General features: G+C 46.7%; 1 protein-coding gene across 13 annotated transcripts in view; it reads right to left on the reverse strand.

Moving 5' to 3' along the window:
• The window catches only part of LOC144754523 (cyclin-dependent kinase 11B-like), a 431,279-nt gene that overhangs the window by 162,096 nt on the left and 245,249 nt on the right, over window positions 1-23,934 (reverse strand). For all 13 annotated transcript variants that reach the window (XM_078642437.1, XM_078642431.1, XM_078642429.1 and 10 more), the window contains one exon: window positions 1,510-1,631. In XM_078642437.1, coding sequence (XP_078498563.1) covers window positions 1,510-1,631 — 122 coding nt within the window. The remainder of the gene's footprint in view (window positions 1-1,509; window positions 1,632-23,934) is intronic.

Consider the following 23,934-nt stretch of genomic DNA (forward strand, 5'->3'; position numbering starts at 1 on the left):
AGTACCACGTGGGGGAGGGAGCACAATCCCTAATCCTGATTGGGGAGTGCCTGCCATCTGCAAGATGACGGGCACTGAAGAGGGAGCTTCACCTTGCCTCCCCCACCTGGCAGAGGTGGGCACACCTTCTGGGCTGGCTAATTTTTTGCATCTGTCTTCCAGCTGAAAAGGAGGGGAGACAGGAAGGGGGCCTGCTCCTGATAGCAGGAGAGGCTGGGGGTCGCATTACAAAGGCTGCAAGGTCTTTGAAGCTCCCCTGGCACAGATGGCTCTTCCTGGCCTGAGGGAGATGTGAACACCTCCACCCGGGAAAGGCTTTGTTTCTGGGCTTGGGGAGCGAAGGCTTCTACCCTAAGGGTCCAGAAACAAGTCTCATGGCTCTGGTCGTTTTTCAGGGGGCATCTCTAAGATGCCCTCTGAGTGCATTTTTCATTAAATCCCACACTGGCATCAGTGTGGGTTTAATGTGCTGAGAAGTTTGATACCTGTCGTAATGACCAACTCCCAGCACCATATACTCTTAATGGCAGCACTGCACTTACAATGTCGAAGACTTGATTTAGACACTGTAGGGGTACAGGGCTCACGCACCTGTACCCTCACCACTGGTATAGTGCACCCAGCTAGAGGGGTGGCTGACCCAGGGCAGTGGGATGTAGGCAGGGCACACAGGGACGTGTGCTATGTCGACTTCACTTGTTTTGCACCAAACAATGCAGCGTGCAATAGCAGGGTATGTGTGTAAAGGTACAGGGCCTCTAAGGGTGGCACAATAAGTGCTGCAGCCCTTAGAGGTCTTCCCCCAGGTCATGGTGCCGGTCATAGTGCCAGTCATAGTGCCCTAGGTACCTGTGGTACCATTTACCAGGGGATGACTTGTGGCCAGAAATGCCAATTGGGTTTGGGTGTAGTTTTGGGGAAAGAACACAGGCCCTGGGAACCTGATTGGCAGGGACCCAGGGCACATCAAGTCAAAAGTGAATCAGTAGTCTGGCAAAAAGTGGGGGGGTTACTGCAACAGAAATCCAGCTTCTCACAGTCACTTTGACCAAAATGTAAAGAGTATTCTGCTCACATTGGACAATCCAAAAACATAGAAAAGTTACAAACTGAATACATTTGAGTCATTGTCCAGCCCAAAACCTTTCAACCACTCCAGTACTCGAACAATGTCCACTCTTGTTCTCGGTGAAATTCTTGCTACCACTCATTCCTCCAAACATGAAAGCAAAATGGAAAAACTCAATCTAAGTCATGGGACATTCTGTGTCTAGGTTGATGTCTGAATGAGCAGATGGGGGTAAACAGTAATTCTAGCAATGACAATGGCTGAGAGCCCCAATTAGAATTTTAAAACCAAAAGATGGTATACTATGCTCAATGCAAGACTCCATGCATGGGAAGTCATAATAGTTTTCCACTACAAAATACAAGATTCCCTGTCTCAAAATAAACAATTTCAGACTAGTGTCAGAGAGCACATATAAATAAACGAAGCAGAAGACTTACTTTTAAAATTCCTGCATGGCTGAGTAGCAGGTTTGAGGTCTTGAGATCTCTGTGGAGTATCCAGTTGTCATGAAGATGCTTAACCCCTCGTAATAGCTGGATCATCAGTGTCTTCACTTCACCTGAATAAATAGACCACAACAAAACAGAGATTACTTTTGGATAGAAGGTGGGAGATAATACAGAGGAATGACAGTGCATGTGTTAATAGTCCGGAAGAAATTTAGTGGTTGGGGTGGGTGCATTTACACAGCACTTGATCTGGTGCACCTCAGCACTTTGTTAACAGTGGCTTGCAGGCAGTGTTGATGTGGTGGTGTGACAGGGAGGGAGAAGCTGGTGGGGTTAGATAAGCTTTGTGATGGTCATCAAGTTGGTTGTGCTTTTGGAATTAGGGGACCACCACAGATGCCTTCGAGACATCTCCTTTAAAATGTCTGTAATGTGGAAGTCAATTTCAACACAAACTGGCATCTTGTAGTCACAATAAATTTCTCTTGTAAAGACCCGTTCAATCACCTTTATGTCATGGTGACCCCCAGTTTTTCCTCATCAATACTTATGTTTTCGACTGGAAGCTTGCTAACCATGCTCCAGTGTCAATGTTCTTCCACTAAAACAAGGTTAAAGATACAATTGTGATACAATTGGCACACACTGTGGAACTCCTGTAAGTTCTTTGTAAAGGGTACCCATCACACATCATTCACCTGTTCTCCAGCACAATACTCCACTCCTGCTGCCAGGTGAACGTAGAGTGGAAAGGCGGCGGGGGAGGGGACGGGTGGTACTTTGACCAAGCCTCAAGTGCAGCTGCACCCTGTCGCCTAGTAGTTGTTGATCACTTCGCCGACTGTGCCCGGACCCCGCCCCTATCCTGTGCTGTCAGTGTGCCTCCTAAACTCACGGACTGTATCATCCTCCCCGTGGGCCCTTACTACCATCCGCCCGAGGACCCTCATCTTATCCAAAAGGTGGCCGTCCGCACCACAACCACCTGAGCACCTCCCTCCCTGCTGCCCTCCACCCTCCCCAGCATTTCTCCATGCATAGCGCCCCCTTCATCCCTCCCCAGACACGGTCTCTTGAGCCCCACTGCAGGCACCGTGGTTATTTACAAGGAATTGTAACTCCTCTAACTGATCTTGGAAGGATAAAAGGCAGAGTGAGTCTAGATTTGGGCTCGAACCGCCCTCCAAGGATACCAGCGGCTCTTTGAGTCCTCTCCTGAGGTGCGTTGGAGCCAGCCCGGCAGACCCCTTGAGGGCGGCGTACTGACAACCTTCCCTCATTGTGCCACCTTCCTGTGCCCTCATTGTGCCTGTGTGTGGGACGAACCTGCCACCCGTCCGATAGCACTGTGACCCATACTGCACCATCCCTGTGTGCCCTTACTACCACTGGCCCATCCAGCAACACCTCCTGCCCCACCCTTATAAAGAACATGCTTGCGCCCTCCCATCAGCCCAAAAGCCAAGCACTGGAAGCAAGTGCTGAACCCCCCCCCCCCCAGCCTGTGAATGGCTCAGCCCCATGGCCGCCACCCTAAACAAGTACAGCAACATGTCACAATGATTATAAGCAATCTTAATTCCATATGTGTCTTCTAGGCACTACGGCGCACAGCTCGGTAACCCGCAGTCATCTGATTTAGTTATTTTGTGTATTTACGCCTGGGCTTCTCTCGGTTAAATTACACAATAATACATGTTCTAATTTTAGTGACACATAATGTAAACGCCTTGTCAGCTGTTCGAAATCAGGTGCCGGAACATTATATTGTATCACTCCATTGACTGTAATTTATTAGAAGTAATAGCTTATAAAGATGGGCTGAGAAGCAGTCCCTCACTCCTCCCTCTGCATACAAAACGTCAAAAAAGCAAGTCAGTGTTCAAGTGAACCCCGTATGTGGCCTAAATTGTATTGTAGATGGAGCACAATTAAAGTCAATTAACACGCACAGAGGAGAGTTGTTTATACTGCGCGTGCACACACCCTGAATCTGTATTTCTCAAATGTGACGATAAATGAAACCAGCATTGGCAAAGCCAAATAGCTCTTGGCAACGCCAGAGCTTTTGGCTTTGTCAATGTTAACGTCTTTCAGCCATGTTATGTAGCAGCGTCATAGCGCTTTTCCCCTGACTTTTAGCCATTATGACCAGCTAAAAGTCACTGACAAAGCCAATAGCCCTTGCATGCCCAAGTCCTACGTATGTGGAGCTAATATACAGCAATTAAACGTAAAATCATAATTCCCCTAGCATGCTTACAAAATTGTACGAAAAAAGTAAATTGGCAAAAAACAAAATGTACAGCGTATTGATTCAATAATGCACTACCATCTTCCCCTCCTCTCCCTAGTATTTATAAACCGATCTAAAACTAATTCCATCGCTCTTTGGACCTTTATGGCCACATTACATCACATACGTAAAACATATAAAGAGCAGTGTCAAACGAGTATTTCCCAAAAAAACATGAATAACCATGTCTACAGGCAGAACTGACATTACATTAAAGTAATATCAATCAGCTGCCTAAGGTCCCACCAAAAGGGGAATGTCAAACTGCCCACAGTGGCATCAACTGTGGATTTGGTTAATAGAACAATAAGCAGGGGTTGGGCGTGCAATGGGCATATTTGTCTAAGGCACTGAAACGCACTGTGTTTCCTACTTGAATAAAATAAAACACACACTCTACACAGCTTCATAAAATGCATAAATAAAGTGTTGTACAATGTAACTGCACTATTGGCACTCAGTATAAAGCAACATTTTACCTGGTGAAATGCTGGTGATATGTTCATTTTAGAGATATAAATGCTGGCTTACAGAAATATGCTTACATCCTTTGCAGCATTAATGCACATAACGGAAAGTGTATAAATATATAATGTTAAACGTATCATCGGCCCACGGCTAGTGGGAGGGCACAGTAACCTCTCTGTACAGGGACCATTCTAGAACCTGGAAAAGGAGCTGAGAAAAAGGCAGGGCGGCGCTCAGAGCCCACTCTTGAATCGCCTATACTATTTCGATACCAAATGCACACCAACATGTTTTCTAAAACTATGTTTGCATGAATACAAATAATATGTCTAAGGCTGCAGACGCGGTTTAGTAACAGCAATGAGGAAATCAGTTGAAAAGACTGTTGCATTTGATGGACTAACATAAGGAAGACTTGCTTGATGAAGACTTGTGTAAGTAAGAGCTCTTCAATTTAAGGTTTATTGTTTTTTGAAGGGGATCAGCGGGGGGACGAGCCTGTGAAGCCGAAGGGAGGATGAGGCAGCTGCAGGGGACCCGGCTAGAGCAGGGGAAGGACAGCGAGCAGGTCTGTGTAAAGGGAACATGCCTGGTGTGGTGCGCCGAGGGGTGGGCTTCGCAAAGCGCGTTCAATGCCATCTACAGCAATCTCCAAAATGTGCCACGGGCTGCAGGGGAGGGACGAGCCTGTGAAGCCGAAGGGAGGATGAGGCAACTGCAGGGGACCCGGCTAGAGCAGGACAGCGAGCATGTCTGTGTAAAGGGAACATGCCTGGTGGGATCCGCAAAGCGCGTTCAATGCAATCTACAGCAATCTCCAAAATGCAATTTTAGCATCCGCACGGGGGAAAGCAGGCAGGACTAAGCAACAGCACGGTCACCTATTTAAACGAGCGCACGGCCATGCCGCAGAGTTTTCTGTTTTTCTGCCGTCCCACTTGGACGGACTTGGCCTGACTTCCTGCTGGCGTAAAAGGTTTATTATCTTCTTTATTGGGGCCATCTGTTTGGACCCATAAAGAAGATAACAATAAGCATTTACAATGCAACGGTTTCGCCTTTGGAAAAGTTAGAGCTATTGGCATTGTAAATGACAAAATTTGTATTTATGTGTTGGTTTTGAAAACAGATAAATAAATGGCATTGTCATTTACATTGCCAATAGCTTAATCTCTCGCAAATGTGAGACCTATTGTACCCTACGGACGAGCTCAGCAGACAGCAATTACTACCACACACACACACCCAGAGCCAGCCACACACACCCAGAGCCAGCCACACACACACACCCAGAGCCATCCACACACACACACACATACCCAGAGCCACACACACACTAGGCAATTTACATCATTTTTAAAGTTTAGAACACAATCTCAGGTTTCAGCAGCAGATGACAAGAAAGAATCCACTGGGGGTAGGGGACCACATGACCCCCTCCCCGGGCCGATTTCGGCCCAGGGGCCCCATTCCCCAGACTTATCCCAAAGGGGGATTTTGACTGCTTTAGCTTGCTGAAAGTGGAGTGTCGGCTGTGGCTTGGCTGGAGCAGTAAAAACTCCCGCCATGCCACAGGAACAGCTATGTCCCGGGGTGGGTACCCCGGGACATAGCAGGAGCCGGCCCTGTGGGGTAGTGGCCGCAGGGCCATCCATCGCTCCAGGAGAGGGCGCTCCTCCCATTTAAAAAAATTATATTTGGCCCCAGGGATGTGGTTGTTCTCGACTCCCAGGGGGTCCATGAGGCATACCCATTACAAAATTAAATAACCCCGGGGAGGTGGTACTCTCCTGAGCATGGGGAGTCTGCGAGACTCCCCAATTTATATTACAATAGTCCTGGGGAGGTGGCGGTTCTTGAAGCACAGGGTCCATGAGACCCCCACCCCCCCATTATTTAGATCATTAATGGATGCATGCCCTCGGGACCTTGCCCACCCAGAGGACTTAATAATAGACAAGCATGGGAGACTGCTTCTCTTTTTTTTGCCGGAGCCACAGCTCCAGTCGCCATTTTTTTTCTCAAAACTTTTTGGGGCCTTGAAGGGTTCCCTCCACCCCCCAAGAGGCCTAGAGGGTCAGGGTATTCCTATCCTGCCCTCTTCTTTATTTTATCAGTTCAAGCCAAGTTCCAAGATGGCTGCTAACACTTCCTGGTTTGAAATGTTGGCAGCCAATCATATTTGAGCATAGGGACGTTCGGATTCTTGGAGGATCCGCGTTCCTATATATACAAATTGGGATTTTCCTTAATATCGCCAAAACTACTACTTGAATTTACACCAGTTCACAAAAAAGGAGGCTTTCTGGACCAACACCCACCTCTCTGCTAAATCTGGTTAGGCGGTTCAGGCTGTCGTCGTGTTAAAAAATTCCTATGGGAATTAACATGAGAAACGCACATTTTTTGATCCCCTCCCTCTTTCTCTCTGCCCCCCTTGACGGATCACCCAAAACTTTCCATTCACAACAAGAATTACTAAATCCACCACGCCAAAGATATAGGCAAGTCAAAAACATTTTACTAATGGAAACTAGGTCAAAATTATAACTACCTACTGTTGACTGCGAGTAGGTAATATATACATATAGATTTTTTATGAAATGGTAGTGACAATAAATGTGGTGGAAAAACATTATTTAGAGCGACACATATTAACAAGTTTATTACTAAAAGGTAAAAGTAAAAATCAAGATTACTACCCCAGTAGAGCACAACTGACTTGAGCAAAGCACAGTTTACTGCCTCACAGACTGTGAATAGTCATTGATTTGCACAAGGAAATAACATCCCGAATATTCACTCGTCAATATGATTTTACATTACTGCATAAATGTAATCCTTTGCGTGCTGTTTTTTTGATAAACCAAATGCACATGAAAAAAAAAATGTCATGGCAAAAACTAGATTTGCAGTGGCACTAGGGGGCAGATTTATGAGGCCCTTGCGCCACGTTTACGCCGCTGCTGCGTCACGCAAGGCGGCGTAAACGTGGCGCATCCCTACGAACGATTTACAACGTGACGCATCTAGGCAGATGCGTCACGTTGTAAAGCTCTGCGCCGCTTGTGGGCGCTCCGGCGCAGGGGGGGCGTTCCGGGGCAGGTGCGCCTCGCAAAAGTGGCTGAGTGAAATCTATGAGATTTCACTCAGTCACTTCTAGGCCAATGCTGCGTCAAAAGCCTGCGCCTGCTTGAAGCAGGCGTAAGGCTTGACGCAGCATTGTTAAGATGGGCACCCCGAGCCTTGCTGGAACTGCGTCGCGCTTGCGACACAACTCCAGCAATGCGCCACCTTTACGGCACAGATGCGTCACGCATCTGTGCCGTTTTTGCCCCATGGTGCGCCGCATCATAAATGCGGCGCACCATGGGTGGCGGAGCAGTGGCGCACTGTGGCGCATGTTAACTGGCGCATCCCTGGGGATGCGCCAGTTAACATAAATCTGCCCCTAGGTGTAGTGCGCTATTCACTACCACAGTTCAGGGAAGGGAGGGACTTCATGACCCTCTTGAGGCTTTGGCTCTCCAAGCCCCTCCCCCACTTTTTAATACTCAGATTATCAACATTGGAAAGATGACAGGATGAGCAGAGCAACTAAGAACTGAATCTGTGACTACAAATTGGAACCTAGATCCTGAGAATAGGTGCATTCGTACAGTGAGACACTATAAAGGATCCAGTCCTCGTTTTTAATAGAAAAAAAGGACTTAAACTTGTTGTCTCCAGCTATGAATCTAAATAATACTCAGGAGGTACAATGTACTTCAGAGGACATTTTCAAGTTGGAACAACATTTCAATGTCATCATCATCACTTCCACAGGCTGACTTTTGAAAGCTGTATGCTCCATGAACTGTAATGTGATCTCAATGCTCAGAACAGGAGGGAGGTTACAGGCGGTTAGTCCAAACGTCAAATTTTAACAGAACACTGCAAAACTCCTTCAAAGTCCAAAGGGCGACGGCGACGGCAGAAAAGCGATACAACTATTCTAAAGTAGGAAACTGGCCCAAGTGAGCGAGACTTGTGTTATATCTGTTCATAATCATGGCTTTTGCACAATATGTTATTTGAACTTCTTTAAGATCATACAGACATCATTAACAAACAAATACTACACCTCAAGAGCGTTAACTGTGATTAAACGCTGCATTAAATGCAGAAAAAAAGTATAAAGCCTGGGACTCCTGCAGAAAGATGCTGCTGCTGAGAAGAGCGGATTCAGGTATAAGCAACTCGGCATAAGTACAGGGAAACCATAATTAAAAGAGCTATTAACGGAGAGAGAGTCTAGAGGCAACAGGTTCATGTCAAAAACGCCCTTCAGCTACCTCTCTGCAGAGGTGAGGTGACCTGGATTCATTAAGAAACAACAAATAACTGTGGGTCTAATGATACGTTCAAGACATGCTATGTATAGCCGGCTATGTGTCTGCTGCTACTGTTTATGTAGAGGACAGACTGGACAATCAACCACTGTGAAAAATGTCCATCAGTTACTCATTTTCGGGCTCCCAGTACATCATTTGGTCTACTCCACAGTAGTATGACCACCACTCTATCCCCATAGATATATATCGGAGAAATATAGTGGTGGATGAATGTCTGGTAAGTTTTTTTATTTTTTGTGAGTAACGGAAAGCAGTGCATAAAAAATAAGTGCAAAGGGAAAAGTATAAGTATAAGATTGGATAGTGCATACAAACATTAATTTATTCTAAGGTCATGCACCTCCAATGTTAAAAACAACAATAGTGCAAAAAAGTCAGGTGGTTCAAACAAATAACTTCTGACTGGGCTATCTGGTCGACATGTTTCTGCGGGTAATGGTCATATATTATACCAACCGCTTCCTCAGGACCCATAAACTTAATTGCTACTGCATAACGTGATAATGTGTGAAAAAACAACAGGACATTTGTGAACAGAAAAAAGTGTCACCTGTACACTTCCATTTTCCTCCTATGAAAGTCCGGTTGAAATAAAGCCAGCAAGTCAACATGTAATGAAATATAAACAATAATAACACCTTCATTAGTAAGGGCTATACAAGCGATATTGCTACAATCATATCAGTACTGTATCTGGGTCAAATGACCCTAGTATGAATCACATTGTATCTAAAATCAATGCCTCACCTTAATTTGTAAGGGGAATTGCCTCACCTCACCTGGCAAACAGCTCAGGAAAATGAAGCCCCGCTCTAAAAATGCAGAAAATGTATACAAAGATCAATATTAAAAAACCTGTGTCAGGTCAAGGCAGAGACAAACCTGTGGGATGCTCAGACAGCAAGCCACTGGGGGTCAATTGTCTCATCATTCCAAAGTCTTAATCCAAAATAATGGGCCACATGGTTAATTACAATGGTGTCAGGCATCAGATGTTAAGAGTAGCCAGTAATTAAATCCTGCTATTATTTCTTGATATCTGCCCTTTGCCTGTTGAGCCATTTTGACAGATAGCTAAAGCGCATCCATGCATAGCTTGTGTGCATTAAGGTCTGCCGTGTGCAGCCATAAGATCGAAAAATATACTTTTCTGAGCGCGCGCTGTGAGTCACAGGACGCGTTCAGGCGCTGAATCTCAACGCGCTCGGTAGAGAACCCCTCATCACAGTCTATGCCTCAGTATAACATGCAGAAGCGCTTACGCTCGGATTAAATAAAGAGCGTCTAGTCCATAACAACAAAGAGTTAAACATAGCCCCTCCTGCGCCCTCACCTCTCCGTCGGTACTTCAAACAGTCAGCCGAGCTGTTTGGGGAGGTGCCGACGGGGGGGAGCTAACATTACCTTATTGGTTCTGGGCCAGCGACGTATATCACGTGGACGGCACCAGGAACTACCCGAGTTGCTGGGAGATGTAGTCATTAAGCCTCACGCATGCGTGCACTGGCGCGCAGCAGAAGAAACTACACACGCACATGGGAAATGTAGTTTTAGTAAGACAACCACTCGCAATGTGATTATAGAACTACACAAAGTTGGTAAATGTAGTTCAGTACCACCGCGAATACGCGGGTCAGTGTATTTACTAATGTTTTAGCGCGTGTGGAATATATAAGCGCTCAAGGGGATGCTGAAACTGCCCAAAACCAGAACTACCAAGGTTGCTGGAAGATGTAGTCTAGAAGGCTCACCCATGTGTGCTCTGGCGCGCAGCAGTTGAAAACTACACACACAGAAGGGGAATGTAGTTTATTGCAAAACCACCAAACGCAATATGATTATAGATCTACAAAAAGTCGGTAAATGTAGTTCGGGACCACCGCGAATACGCGGGTCAGTGTATATAATATAATCCCAATAGTTTTAGCAGCGCGTATCAAATATATAAGCGCTCAAGATGATGCTGATCATAAAAGGAACGTCATGGAAGAATGTTATCAGTAATTCCTTAGCGGTAGACTCTAGTGTCCCAAGTCTCACTGCGAGCACCCTCAGGAGTCAGGTAACTGAATGACCCTGTCCCAGTGGGAAGGAGTCGATGCGCAGATAATATAGATTCATAGCTTTCTAGTTAACCCTCAGGATTCTAGCAGGAGGCCAGTCAGTCAAATGCCTTCACAGTCAAACCAGTATTCATGTGGTAATGTTAGGGGAGCATTCCTACAGTGTCATCCATGGGATGTCTTCATTAAGCCCGCCTTTGTCGCAGTTAAGCTTATACACCCATTTCTGCTCGATCTTGAACAAGTATCTTGATATATCTACAATATGCATGGGAATATTGGGTTGTTCCAGAACGGTCCATTCGAAGTCCGTAGGCTTGTGCCCCACTTGGATGAAATGATTCGTCAGTCTGGTCGATTGTTTCTTACATCTTATCGTACTCTTATGTTCAGAGATCCTTGTTCTGATCTTCCGAGTAGTCATGCCGACATATCTCAGTGAGCACGGACAAGTGATAAGGTAGATGAGATTACTACTATTGCAGTTTGTGAACCGCTTTTGTTCCCACTCACGGTTCGTTCCTATGTCAATCGTGGAAGTGTGTCTTGTCTGTGGGCACGCGGCACAGTTGCCACACGGGTGATGTCCTGTCACAGGCGGCAGATCCCAAATTGTCCCAACTTGGCGGATTTCTGTAGGTGGAGGTCTGGTGTGTACCAGCTTATCTCTTAAACTAGCTGCTCTTTTAAAAGCAAATAGTGGTTGAGGTAACGAGTCTTTCCCAGTATTCAAGATCCTCCAATGCTTTTGTACTATCCGTTGGATTGCATTAGATCTTGTACTGAAAGTATTTACAAAAGTCATCCTTTCGTTCTTGACCTTGGGGACCGGTGGTTCGAGTAGTGCTTCTCTGTTATTATTAGCCGCTCTCTTCATCGAGCGTTTGATCAGTCTCTTAGGGTAACTACGTGCAGTCAGCTTCAGCGCCAGGTCAGCTGAATGTTTTATGGAATCCTCTTTAGTTGTACAGTTCCGCTGTACTCGCAGAAACTGTCCGTAAGGTAGATTATCGCGCAGCGATTTCGGATGGCAACTGGTATATTGCAGTAAGGAATTACGAGCCATCGGCTTTCTATATAATTCCGATTTCAAACCCTGTGGTGTTGCAGTGATCAAAAGGTCTAAAAACGCCAATGAATGTTGGCTGCTTTCCAATGTGAAGCGTAGATATCTGTTCTGGTCATTCAGCCACCTGTGGAACGCGTGGAGTGAGGACTCATCTCCTCGCCAAATCACCAAGATGTCGTCAATGTATCTCTTCCACGAACATATTGATGTTGAAAAAGGGTTCTCATTGTTCAAGACACAGTCTTGTTCGAACTTGTGCATATAGAGATTCGCCAGGGACGGAGCAAAAACGCTGCCCATACTTGTCCCGGACGTCTGTAGGTAGCACTGGCCTTCATATTCAAAAAAGTTCTCCTTCATGGCTATTGTAGCCAAATCCATGATCAGTGAGATAGGTGTCATTGAATCCCACGTTTGTTCACCCAGTAGCGTCTCAATCGCCTCTAGTGTTTCATTCTGAGGGATAGAGGTATAGAGTGACTCGACGTCAAAGGATACCAGGTGATCTGTCAAATTGTTGAATTCGAGGTCTGGTAGCAGTCTGAGTAGGTCCTTAGTATCTTGAAGGTAGGTGGGCATCAACTTCACCATGGGCCTCAGAAATATGTCCACAAAGGTAGACAGGGGTTCTAATATAGACCCAATCCCTGAAATAATGGGCCTTCCTGGTGGTGGTCTCCTAGCCTTATGTATCTTAGGCAGGATATAGAAGTACGGTTTGACCGGATGTTGAATCGTCAAGTAGGCCGCTTCTTTGGTTGTTATCCAGCCTTCTGCCAGCGCCTCTTCAACAATGTGCCCAATGGTTGTCTTAAGTCTTGGTGTAGGATCTTCAGTCAATAGCTGATATGAACTTGTGTCTCCCAATTGGCGTAGACACTCCTCCCTATATGTGGTTGTGTCCAGGAGGACTGTGGCCCCACCCTTATCGGCTGATTTAATCGTGATTGAGCGATCATTAGCCAGGTCTTTAAGGGCGTGCTGTTCCAATTTGGAGATGTTCATAAATGGACTGTGCGGCTGTTTGAAGAGTTCTTGTACATCATGCTGTACGGCTTCCTCAAAGGTGACTACTTTAGCTGGAACCATTGCTGTTTGGGGGCTAAAGGTCGATGGATTTTTAAGTCCCGTATTTACAGGGACAATCTCTGTTTCTTCAGCCTTAGAGGAAAAGAAAAAGTGTAGTCTAACCTTTCGAAAAAATTTTGACATCTCAATTTGAGTCAAAAAGGGGTCACCTGCATTAGTACCCACAAAACCAAGTCCTCGATTTAGTACTTTCTCTTCTAGTGGGGTTAGGTTGCGCGAGCTGAGATTCACTACGAGGCTGGTCCCGTGCTCTGACCCGCTTGTTCCTGGGGGACCTGCTTGCCGCTCCGGAGTCCCATTGCTTGTTGAGGGACATTCCATTGGACCTGACCTTGTCCTTGTCCTTGTGCTGTCCGGCGTCTTCCGCGGGACCTCCCCCTGCCAAACCCTAAAAAAGGCATGTTCTGGCCTGGATAGTATGGTACGGGTCCAAAAGGTCCCATCTGTTGCGGGACCTGGGGGGGCCCTTGCATCCAAGGATTAGGTGGCCACCAGGTACTAAGAAACAACAAATAACTGTGGGTCTAATGATACGTTCAAGACATGCTATGTATAGCCGGCTATGTGTCTGCTGCTACTGTTTATGTAGAGGACAGACTGGACAATCAACCACTGTGAAAAATGTCCATCAGTTACTCATTTTCGGGCTCCCAGTACATCATTTGGTCTACTCCACAGTAGTATGACCACCACTCTATCCCCATAGATATATATCGGAGAAATATAGTGGTGGATGAATGTCTGGTAAGTTTTTTTATTTTTTGTGAGTAACGGAAAGCAGTGCATAAAAAATAAGTGCAAAGGGAAAAGTATAAGTATAAGATTGGATAGTGCATACAAACATTAATTTATTCTAAGGTCATGCACCTCCAATGTTAAAAACAACAATAGTGCAAAAAAGTCAGGTGGTTCAAACAAATAACTTCTGACTGGGCTATCTGGTCGACATGTTTCTGCGGGTAATGGTCATATATTATACCAACCGCTTCCTCAGGACCCATAAACTTAATTGCTACTGCATAACGTGATAATGTGTGAAAAAACAACAGGACATTTGTGAACAGAAAAAAGTGTCACCTGTACACTTCCATTTTCCTCCTGCAAAAAAAGCTGCAGATAAAATAATGATCGAGATCCAACTGCTAGAAGGCCAAATCAAAACAACCATAACTGGGAAACTTTTCACCAAACAACTGGATGAAAATAATAAATCTAATAAGGATTTCAAAGACAACATCTTATTTTCCAAATTAGAGAAATGTAAGAAGGATCTAGAGAAGTTCTCTAAGGAGAAAGTTTATCCTTATACCAGTGCCAACTACGTTCCGACACCATTCAATCGTAATGGGAGAACAGGAGGCTCCACATATGGGACATCTTCATCTGACAATTCAACTGATTCTGACTCTTCCAATCAAAGTAACTCAGCAACTAAACCAAGAGGGAGAGGCCAGTGGAAACAAAGAGGGGGACAGAATTACAATCAGGGCCAGTTCAACCCCTGGTGGCCACCTAATCCTTGGATGCAAGGGCCCCCTCAGGTCCCGCAACAGATGGGACCTTTTGGACCCGTACCATACTATCCAGGCCAGAACATGCCTTTTTTAGGGTTTGGCAGGGGGAGGTCCCGCGGAAGACGCCGGACAGCACAAGGACAAGGACAAGGTCAGGTCCAATGGAATGTCCCTCAACAAGCAATGGGACTCCGGAGCGGCAAGCAGGTCCCCCAGGAACAAGCGGGTCAGAGCACGGGACCAGCCTCGTAGTGAATCTCAGCTCGCGCAACCTAACCCCACTAGAAGAGAAAGTACTAAATCGAGGACTTGGCTTTGTGGGTACTAATGCAGGTGACCCCTTTTTGACTCAAATTGAGATGTCAAAATTTTTTCGGAAGGTTAGACTACACTTCTTCTTTTCCTCTAAGGCTGAAGAAACAGAGATTGTCCCTGTAAATACGGGACTTAAAAATCCATCGACCTTTAGCCCCCAAACAGCAATGGTTCCAGCTAAAGTAGTCACCTTTGAGGAAGCCGTACAGCATGATGTACAAGAACTCTTCAAACAGCCGCACAGTCCATTTATGAACATCTCCAAATTGGAACAGCACGCCCTTAAAGACCTGGCTAATGATCGCTCAATCACGATTAAATCAGCCGATAAGGGTGGGGCCACAGTCCTCCTGGACACAACCACTTATAGGGAGGAGTGTCTACGCCAATTGGGAGACACAAGTTCATACCAGCTATTGACTGAAGACCCTACACCAAGACTAAAGACAACCATTGGGCACATTGTTGAAGAGGCGCTGGCAGAAGGCTGGATAACAACCAAAGAAGCGGCCTACTTGACGATTCAACATCCGGTCAAACCGTACTTCTATATCCTGCCTAAGATACATAAGGCTAGGAGACCACCACCAGGAAGGCCCATCATTTCAGGGATTGGGTCTATATTAGAACCCCTGTCTACCTTTGTGGACGTATTTCTGAGGCCCATGGTGAAGTTGATGCCCACCTACCTTCAAGATACTAAGGACCTACTCAGACTGCTACCAGACCTCGAATTCAACAATTTGACAGATCACCTGGTATCCTTTGACGTCGAGTCACTCTATACCTCTATCCCTCAGAATGAAACACTAGAGGCGATTGAGACGCTACTGGGTGAACAAACGTGGGATTCAATGACACCTATCTCACTGATCATGGATTTGGCTACAATAGCCATGAAGGAGAACTTTTTTGAATATGAAGGCCAGTGCTACCTACAGACGTCCGGGACAAGTATGGGCAGCGTTTTTGCTCCGTCCCTAGCGAATCTCTATATGCACAAGTTCGAACAAGACTGTGTCTTGAACAATGAGAACCCTTTTTCAACATCAATATGTTCGTGGAAGAGATACATTGACGACATCTTGGTGATTTGGCGAGGAGATGAGTCCTCACTCCACGCGTTCCACAGGTGGCTGAATGACCAGAACAGATATCTACGCTTCACATTGGAAAGCAGCCAACATTCATTGGCGTTTTTAGACCTTTTGATCACTGCAACACCACAGGGTTTGAAATCGGAATTATATAGAAAGCCGATGGCTCGTAATTCCTTACTGCAATATACCAGTTGCCATCCGAAATCGCTGCGCGATAATCTACCTTACGGACAGTTTCTGCGAGTACAGCGGAACTGTACAACTAAAGAGGATTCCATAAAACATTCAGCTGACCTGGCGCTGAAGCTGACTGCACGTAGTTACCCTAAGAGACTGATCAAACGCTCGATGAAGAGAGCGGCTAATAATAACAGAGAAGCACTACTCGAACCACCGGTCCCCAAGGTCAAGAACGAAAGGATGACTTTTGTAAATACTTTCAGTACAAGATCTAATGCAATCCAACGGATAGTACAAAAGCATTGGAGGATCTTGAATACTGGGAAAGACTCGTTACCTCAACCACTATTTGCTTTTAAAAGAGCAGCTAGTTTAAGAGATAAGCTGGTACACACCAGACCTCCACCTACAGAAATCCGCCAAGTTGGGACAATTTGGGATCTGCCGCCTGTGACAGGACATCACCCGTGTGGCAACTGTGCCGCGTGCCCACAGACAAGACACACTTCCACGATTGACATAGGAACGAACCGTGAGTGGGAACAAAAGCGGTTCACAAACTGCAATAGTAGTAATCTCATCTACCTTATCACTTGTCCGTGCTCACTGAGATATGTCGGCATGACTACTCGGAAGATCAGAACAAGGATCTCTGAACATAAGAGTACGATAAGATGTAAGAAACAATCGACCAGACTGACGAATCATTTCATCCAAGTGGGGCACAAGCCTACGGACTTCGAATGGACCGTTCTGGAACAACCCAATATTCCCATGCATATTGTAGATATATCAAGATACTTGTTCAAGATCGAGCAGAAATGGGTGTATAAGCTTAACTGCGACAAAGGCGGGCTTAATGAAGACATCCCATGGATGACACTGTAGGAATGCTCCCCCTAACATTACCACATGAATACTGGTTTGACTGTGAAGGCATTTGACTGACTGGCCTCCTGCTAGAATCCTGAGGGTTAACTAGAAAGCTATGAATCTATATTATCTGCGCATCGACTCCTTCCCACTGGGACAGGGTCATTCAGTTACCTGACTCCTGAGGGTGCTCGCAGTGAGACTTGGGACACTAGAGTCTACCGCTAAGGAATTACTGATAACATTCTTCCATGACGTTCCTTTTATGATCAGCATCATCTTGAGCGCTTATATATTTGATACGCGCTGCTAAAACTATTGGGATTATATTATATACACTGACCCGCGTATTCGCGGTGGTCCCGAACTACATTTACCGACTTTTTGTAGATCTATAATCATATTGCGTTTGGTGGTTTTGCAATAAACTACATTCCCCTTCTGTGTGTGTAGTTTTCAACTGCTGCGCGCCAGAGCACACATGGGTGAGCCTTCTAGACTACATCTTCCAGCAACCTTGGTAGTTCTGGTTTTGGGCAGTTTCAGCATCCCCTTGAGCGCTTATATATTCCACACGCGCTAAAACATTAGTAAATACACTGACCCGCGTATTCGCGGTGGTACTGAACTACATTTACCAACTTTGTGTAGTTCTATAATCACATTGCGAGTGGTTGTCTTACTAAAACTACATTTCCCATGTGCGTGTGTAGTTTCTTCTGCTGCGCGCCAGTGCACGCATGCGTGAGGCTTAATGACTACATCTCCCAGCAACTCGGGTAGTTCCTGGTGCCGTCCACGTGATATACGTCGCTGGCCCAGAACCAATAAGGTAATGTTAGCTCCCCCCCGTCGGCACCTCCCCAAACAGCTCGGCTGACTGTTTGAAGTACCGACGGAGAGGTGAGGGCGCAGGAGGGGCTATGTTTAACTCTTTGTTGTTATGGACTAGACGCTCTTTATTTAATCCGAGCGTAAGCGCTTCTGCATGTTATACTGAGGCATAGACTGTGATGAGGGGTTCTCTACCGAGCGCGTTGAGATTCAGCGCCTGAACGCGTCCTGTGACTCACAGCGCGCGCTCAGAAAAGTATATTTTTCGATCTTATGGCTGCACACGGCAGACCTTAATGCACACAAGCTATGCATGGATGCGCTTTAGCTATCTGTCAAAATGGCTCAACAGGCAAAGGGCAGATATCAAGAAATAATAGCAGGATTTAATTACTGGCTACTCTTAACATCTGATGCCTGACACCATTGTAATTAACCATGTGGCCCATTATTTTGGATTAAGACTTTGGAATGATGAGACAATTGACCCCCAGTGGCTTGCTGTCTGAGCATCCCACAGGTTTGTCTCTGCCTTGACCTGACACAGGTTTTTTAATATTGATCTTTGTATACATTTTCTGCATTTTTAGAGCGGGGCTTCATTTTCCTGAGCTGTTTGCCAGGTGAGGTGAGGCAATTCCCCTTACAAATTAAGGTGAGGCATTGATTTTAGATACAATGTGATTCATACTAGGGTCATTTGACCCAGATACAGTACTGATATGATTATAGCAATATCGCTTGTATAGCCCTTACTAATGAAGGTGTTATTATTGTTTATATTTCATTACATGTTGACTTGCTGGCTTTATTTCAACCGGACTTTCATAGGAGGAAAATGGAAGTGTACAGGTGACACTTTTTTCTGTTCACAAATGTCCTGTTGTTTTTTCACACATTATCACGTTATGCAGTAGCAATTAAGTTTATGGGTCCTGAGGAAGCGGTTGGTATAATATATGACCATTACCCGCAGAAACATGTCGACCAGATAGCCCAGTCAGAAGTTATTTGTTTGAACCACCTGACTTTTTTGCACTATTGTTGTTTTTAACATTGGAGGTGCATGACCTTAGAATAAATTAATGTTTGTATGCACTATCCAATCTTATACTTATACTTTTCCCTTTGCACTTATTTTTTATGCACTGCTTTCCGTTACTCACAAAAAATAAAAAAACTTACCAGACATTCATCCACCACTATATTTCTCCGATATATATCTATGGGGATAGAGTGGTGGTCATACTACTGTGGAGTAGACCAAATGATGTACTGGGAGCCCGAAAATGAGTAACTGATGGACATTTTTCACAGTGGTTGATTGTCCAGTCTGTCCTCTACATAAACAGTAGCAGCAGACACATAGCCGGCTATACATAGCATGTCTTGAACGTATCATTAGACCCACAGTTATTTGTTGTTTCTTAGTACTTGTGTGGGGGGTCATAACTGTGCCCGGGTCTCTAAATACTTCCCTTGAACCCTTAAATAATTGTTTGTTGATTGTAGACCTGGATTCATTTACATGCAAACAACAACACCAGGCAAAGGATAATCTAGCCCGAAGAGATGGCGCTGCAGAATGTGCGCATTCCAATCCCCCACCCCCACAGCATTTCCTGCCTTGAAATTCAAATACCTGAGTACAGAGTCCAAGAGGGGGGAAAAAGGGCATTTCTTTCTTTCAGCCGCACTCCCCGTCCCACAGCTATCCCCTTTCCAGACCATTCACCACTTGTGAAAACACGGAGGCAAACCAAAGCCAGCTAGGTAAACAAGCCAGGGGAACCAAGGCCGGTCCGCACAACTTACCAGGCGAAAAAAAAAGTAAAGTTCAACACCTATCGTGGGCACCATGGCACTGGCTCAGGCGGCGGATTACCTTGCTATTTTACAAATAAACGCTCCTCTCGGGCAGCTCCGGACAAGCCCCGGGCTGCATTCCTTCCTGATAGCTGTGACACTTCTCCCCCTCGCGAGCGGGCAGCCTGGGTCGCAGCTGCAAACACCCAGTCCTGGAAAAGCGCATTGTTAGGAAATCAGAGGCTGCCTATTTAATTTGCACACGCGCAAGCAATAGTGCATTCGTGCAACTGGGTGTCAAGAATAAGATGCACGTTTTTTTTTAGTTTCTGTGAAACCTAGTGGCTGCATTGCACTGCATTGCCTTTTCCCTTCTATATGGCCGGTGACTCTGCGCGCCGGAAGTTCGTCACTTCAGCATGCCACAACAATGCGGCTGTGACACAGCAGGATAGACAGAAAAGAGGGACGGCTTCAATGAAGGAGGGTAAATAGCGCAGCCATCTTCGAATGATGCCGCAGTGTACATCGTTAGACACCAGACAAATAATAACAAGAAGAGTATATGAAAATGTTCATAAAAGTAGAACATATATCTCTTAATGGGAGCTGCCGTTTTTGACAGTTTCTCCACTGCGGAACCTGTGGAACGGACGGCGGGAGGGGGCGGGAGTGGACACGGACGGCGGGAGGGGGCGGGAGGGGGCGGGAGTGGACACGGACGGTGGGAGTGGACACGGACGGCGGGAGGGGGCGGGAGGGGGCGGGAGAGGACACGGACGGCGGGAGGGGGCGGGAGGGGGCGGGAGTGGACACAGACGGCGGGAGGGGCGGCGGGAGGGGGCGGGAGGGGGCGGGAGAGGACACGGACGGCGGGAGGGGGCGGGAGAGGACACGGACGGCGGGAAACGTGCACAGGACAGCGAGGGGGGGCGGAAAGGCACACGGAGGGGGCAGGAATGGACAGACTTTCAGTGAAAGGGGAGGGAACGGGAAAAAACGTAACTCCGCCCTGGGAAAAAATCTCGGGAACGCCCCCGAATCTGGTCCGGCCTTGACGGACAGATCTCTGTTCCAATGGCTAGCCTCCATTTATGGAGCTAGCCAATGGGACAGGGGGGCGTATTCCATTTTCCTTACTGGAAATCAAGAGATTTCTCTGGAGGCGGAGCTAAGAGCTCCGCCCTCCAGCGAAACCTAAAAAGGGGGGGGGGGGGTGATGGATGGAGCAACGCTCCTTCATTCACTCCCTTTTGTACCGCTTTGTTAGCCATAAGTTGGCAGGGTATGCTCAGACGTTGAGTCCCTTGCTCACTTTGCCACTGGATTTAAGCAAGCCTGGCTGAAGACGGCTGTAATGCCAGAAACCGGTCCTAGGAAGCTTGATTCCGGTCCAGGGAAGGCATGGCTTGGCAGTTCGGGCTGGACTGTTCCCATGAGGCACAGGGTCAGACTGATTTGCATATGGCCATGTTTGAACTGGGGTGGCAGAGTGGGCTAAAGAACGGTGATGGATCAAACCCAGATCTGTTGACTGGGTGTGAGTGTGATTGGTTCAGATGCTTCATCCATCACCACCCCCTTTTGTACCCCTATAAAATTGTAGGCATTACTGGAAGGATGGGTGGGTCGGTAAGGAATCTGCAGCTCGATATGGTCTCCAACAGATAAGGCTTTACCAAAGGTAAGTAACTTGTTCATCTGATAGAGACTTCTAGCTGCAGATTCTTTATCTTTGAATAGATACCCAAACAATACCATCCCTGGTGGTGGGTCTGCTGACAAATTTAATCTAGGAAGTCCTGCTGGAGCGAGCAGATTAAATGCCAGTCCCTGCGGACCGTATTGTCCAGGCACCAATGCTTGGTAAATGTGTGCAGAGAAGCCCACATTGCTGCCTGGCAGATGTCCAGGACTGGGTCACCACATGCTACCGCAGAGGCCGCAGCTTTAGCTCTGGTGGAATGAACCAGTAAGCCTTCAGAAGGCTGCTTCTTTGCCAATCTGAATCATTGTGGTGTCCGAGTGTGCCAACTTGGTCACCACTTTCGGGATGAGAGGCAGGGGTGGAAAAGCGTACACAAATGCCTCGGACCAGCTTTTCACAAGGGCATTCCCCTTCGATCCTGGCCAGTAGTACCTTGAGGCGAAGTTTTGGCATTTTCTGTTTCCTTCGTCTGCAAAAAGGTCTATGCTTGGATGTTCCCAAGCCTGGAAGAGGTAATTGACCACCTCGTCGTTGAGAACCCAATCTGGTTGTTCTGCGAAGTGGCGACTAAGAGCGTCCGCTTGTGAATTCTGCTCTCCTGGTAGATGAACCGCTGTGATGGATAGTTTCCTCCTCAGCAGCCAGTTCCACAGGGACTGTGCTTCCAATGATAGAGTTCTCAATCGAGTTCCCCCCTGCTTGTTCAGGCAGTACATTGTGGTGGTATTGTCGGTTTGCTCTAGTATGGAACTTGCATGAATCGAGAGAAGGAACGCCCCGAGAGCCAGATAAACCGCCCTGAGCTCTAGCATGTTGATATGGTACAAGGACCATAAGCTTTGCGTCTGAAGCACGCCCATATGGGCTCCCCATCCTGCTAGAGACGCATCTGTGATCAGAGTCTGAGATGGAGGAGCTTGGTGGAATGAGACTCCTACCTCTAGATTGCCTCTGTTCATCCACCATGGAATCAACGCTTTGGCAGCCTTCAAAACAGAGATCTGGTCTTCCCAGCGCGACAACCGCTGATCCTACTGGTCCTCCAGATCTTGTTGTAGAGGACGCATTTTTAATCTGGCATTGGGTACCAGAAAAATGCATGATGCCATCGATCCAAGTACAGATGCTATCTGTCGCACTGACGACCAGTCGTTCTTGAGACTTTTTCTGCACTTTTGGATGAGAGAGTCTATTCTTGCTCCCAAGTAGTAGATTGTCTGAGTGGGTTGCTGCGTCGACTTTTGATAGTTGACCTGTAGCCCTAGCTTTTGACAGAGCCTTAGACACTGTTGGAAATGGTTCTTCACCCTCTGCGGAGTTGGTCCCTGGTCCAATCGTCTAGGTAAGGATAGACGAAAATGCCCCTACGCCTCAGAGCAGCTGTTACCACGGCCATGCACTTCGTGAATACCCTGGGACCTGACTTTAGTCCGAAGGGAAGTACTTTGAATTGATAATGGGATGTTCAGACGGCAAATTTCAGATATTGCCGGTAATGTGGATTTATCGGTACATGAAAATAGGCATCCTGCAGATCCATCAAACACATCCAATCCCATTCGTGAAGATGAGGATATATTTGGTGGAGAGTCAGCATGCAGAATTTTTCTCTTTTGATGGACTTGTTGAGTGCTCGTAGATCTAAAATGGGTCTGTACTCTGACTTCTGACCTTTTTTCTTCACCAGGAAGTATCTGGAATACACTCCTCGACCCCTTTGCGACCTTGGGACCTTCACTATGGCTTATTTTTGGAGAAGGATGCCCACTTCCCTCTGAAACTCGCTGATTTGATAGTTCGAGGGTGGAACTGGAGGGATAGGGGTAGGACGATGTTGGAAACGTAGAGAGTACCCATTTCGAATCGTGTTCAGCACCCACTGGTCTTTTGTGATGTTTAGCCCCTCTTGTACGTGATTCGCCAAACTTCCTCCCACTGGAGCGGTGCACGGCAATGGAGGAAGCAGACACTCATTGCTTTGCTGGAGGTTTGTTTGAGGTGGAGGACTGCCGGTTCCCTCCTCTTCCTCGGTTAGATCGCCGATTTTGAAATTGCGATCTCTGCTGACCCTGTTGGCTCTGGTTCTTTCGCCAATGAGGGGTTTGAACCCTCTGGTGGAACGATCTGCGGTCAGTGTTGCGGTAGCAACGACGGAACTCCTTTTTCTCCAATCGTACCGCCTTCAGAGTGTCCAGCTCACTCTTCATCCGCGCTATCTCCTCGTCGGTGTGAGGACCAAACAGCGATGATCAGGAAAATTGAAGATTGACAATATGGGATTGAGCCTCAGGCTTCAAAGCTGTTAACCGAGCCTCAGGCTTCAAAGCTGTTAACCGAAGCCATGATGATCTTCTGGCACAGATCCTGTGCGCATACGAATGCGCTGACAGCGCAGCCCCATCCGCAGCCGCACTTATTACTTGGTTCGCCACCAAGCTGCCTTCTTGAAGTATTTCCTCGAGGTCCTTCCTGTCCTCTTTGGGTAACTTCTCAGAGAAGCGCTGCACTGAATCCCATAATGCTCTATCGTACCGTCCCAATTAAGCTGAGGCACTTGAGATCTTTAACATGGATGAGGAGGTACCACATACTTTCCTACCCTATGAGTCCTGAGTCTTGCTCTCCTTGGCCGGAGGAACTGTGGACAAAGAGGTGACCGAATGCGTTTGTCTAGCTGCAGCCTCAATCACTGAGTCCGGCTTTG

The sequence above is a fragment of the Lissotriton helveticus genome, chromosome 5_1 (assembly GCF_964261635.1).
Source record: "Lissotriton helveticus chromosome 5_1, aLisHel1.1, whole genome shotgun sequence".
Classification (NCBI taxonomy): Eukaryota; Metazoa; Chordata; class Amphibia; order Caudata; family Salamandridae; genus Lissotriton; species Lissotriton helveticus.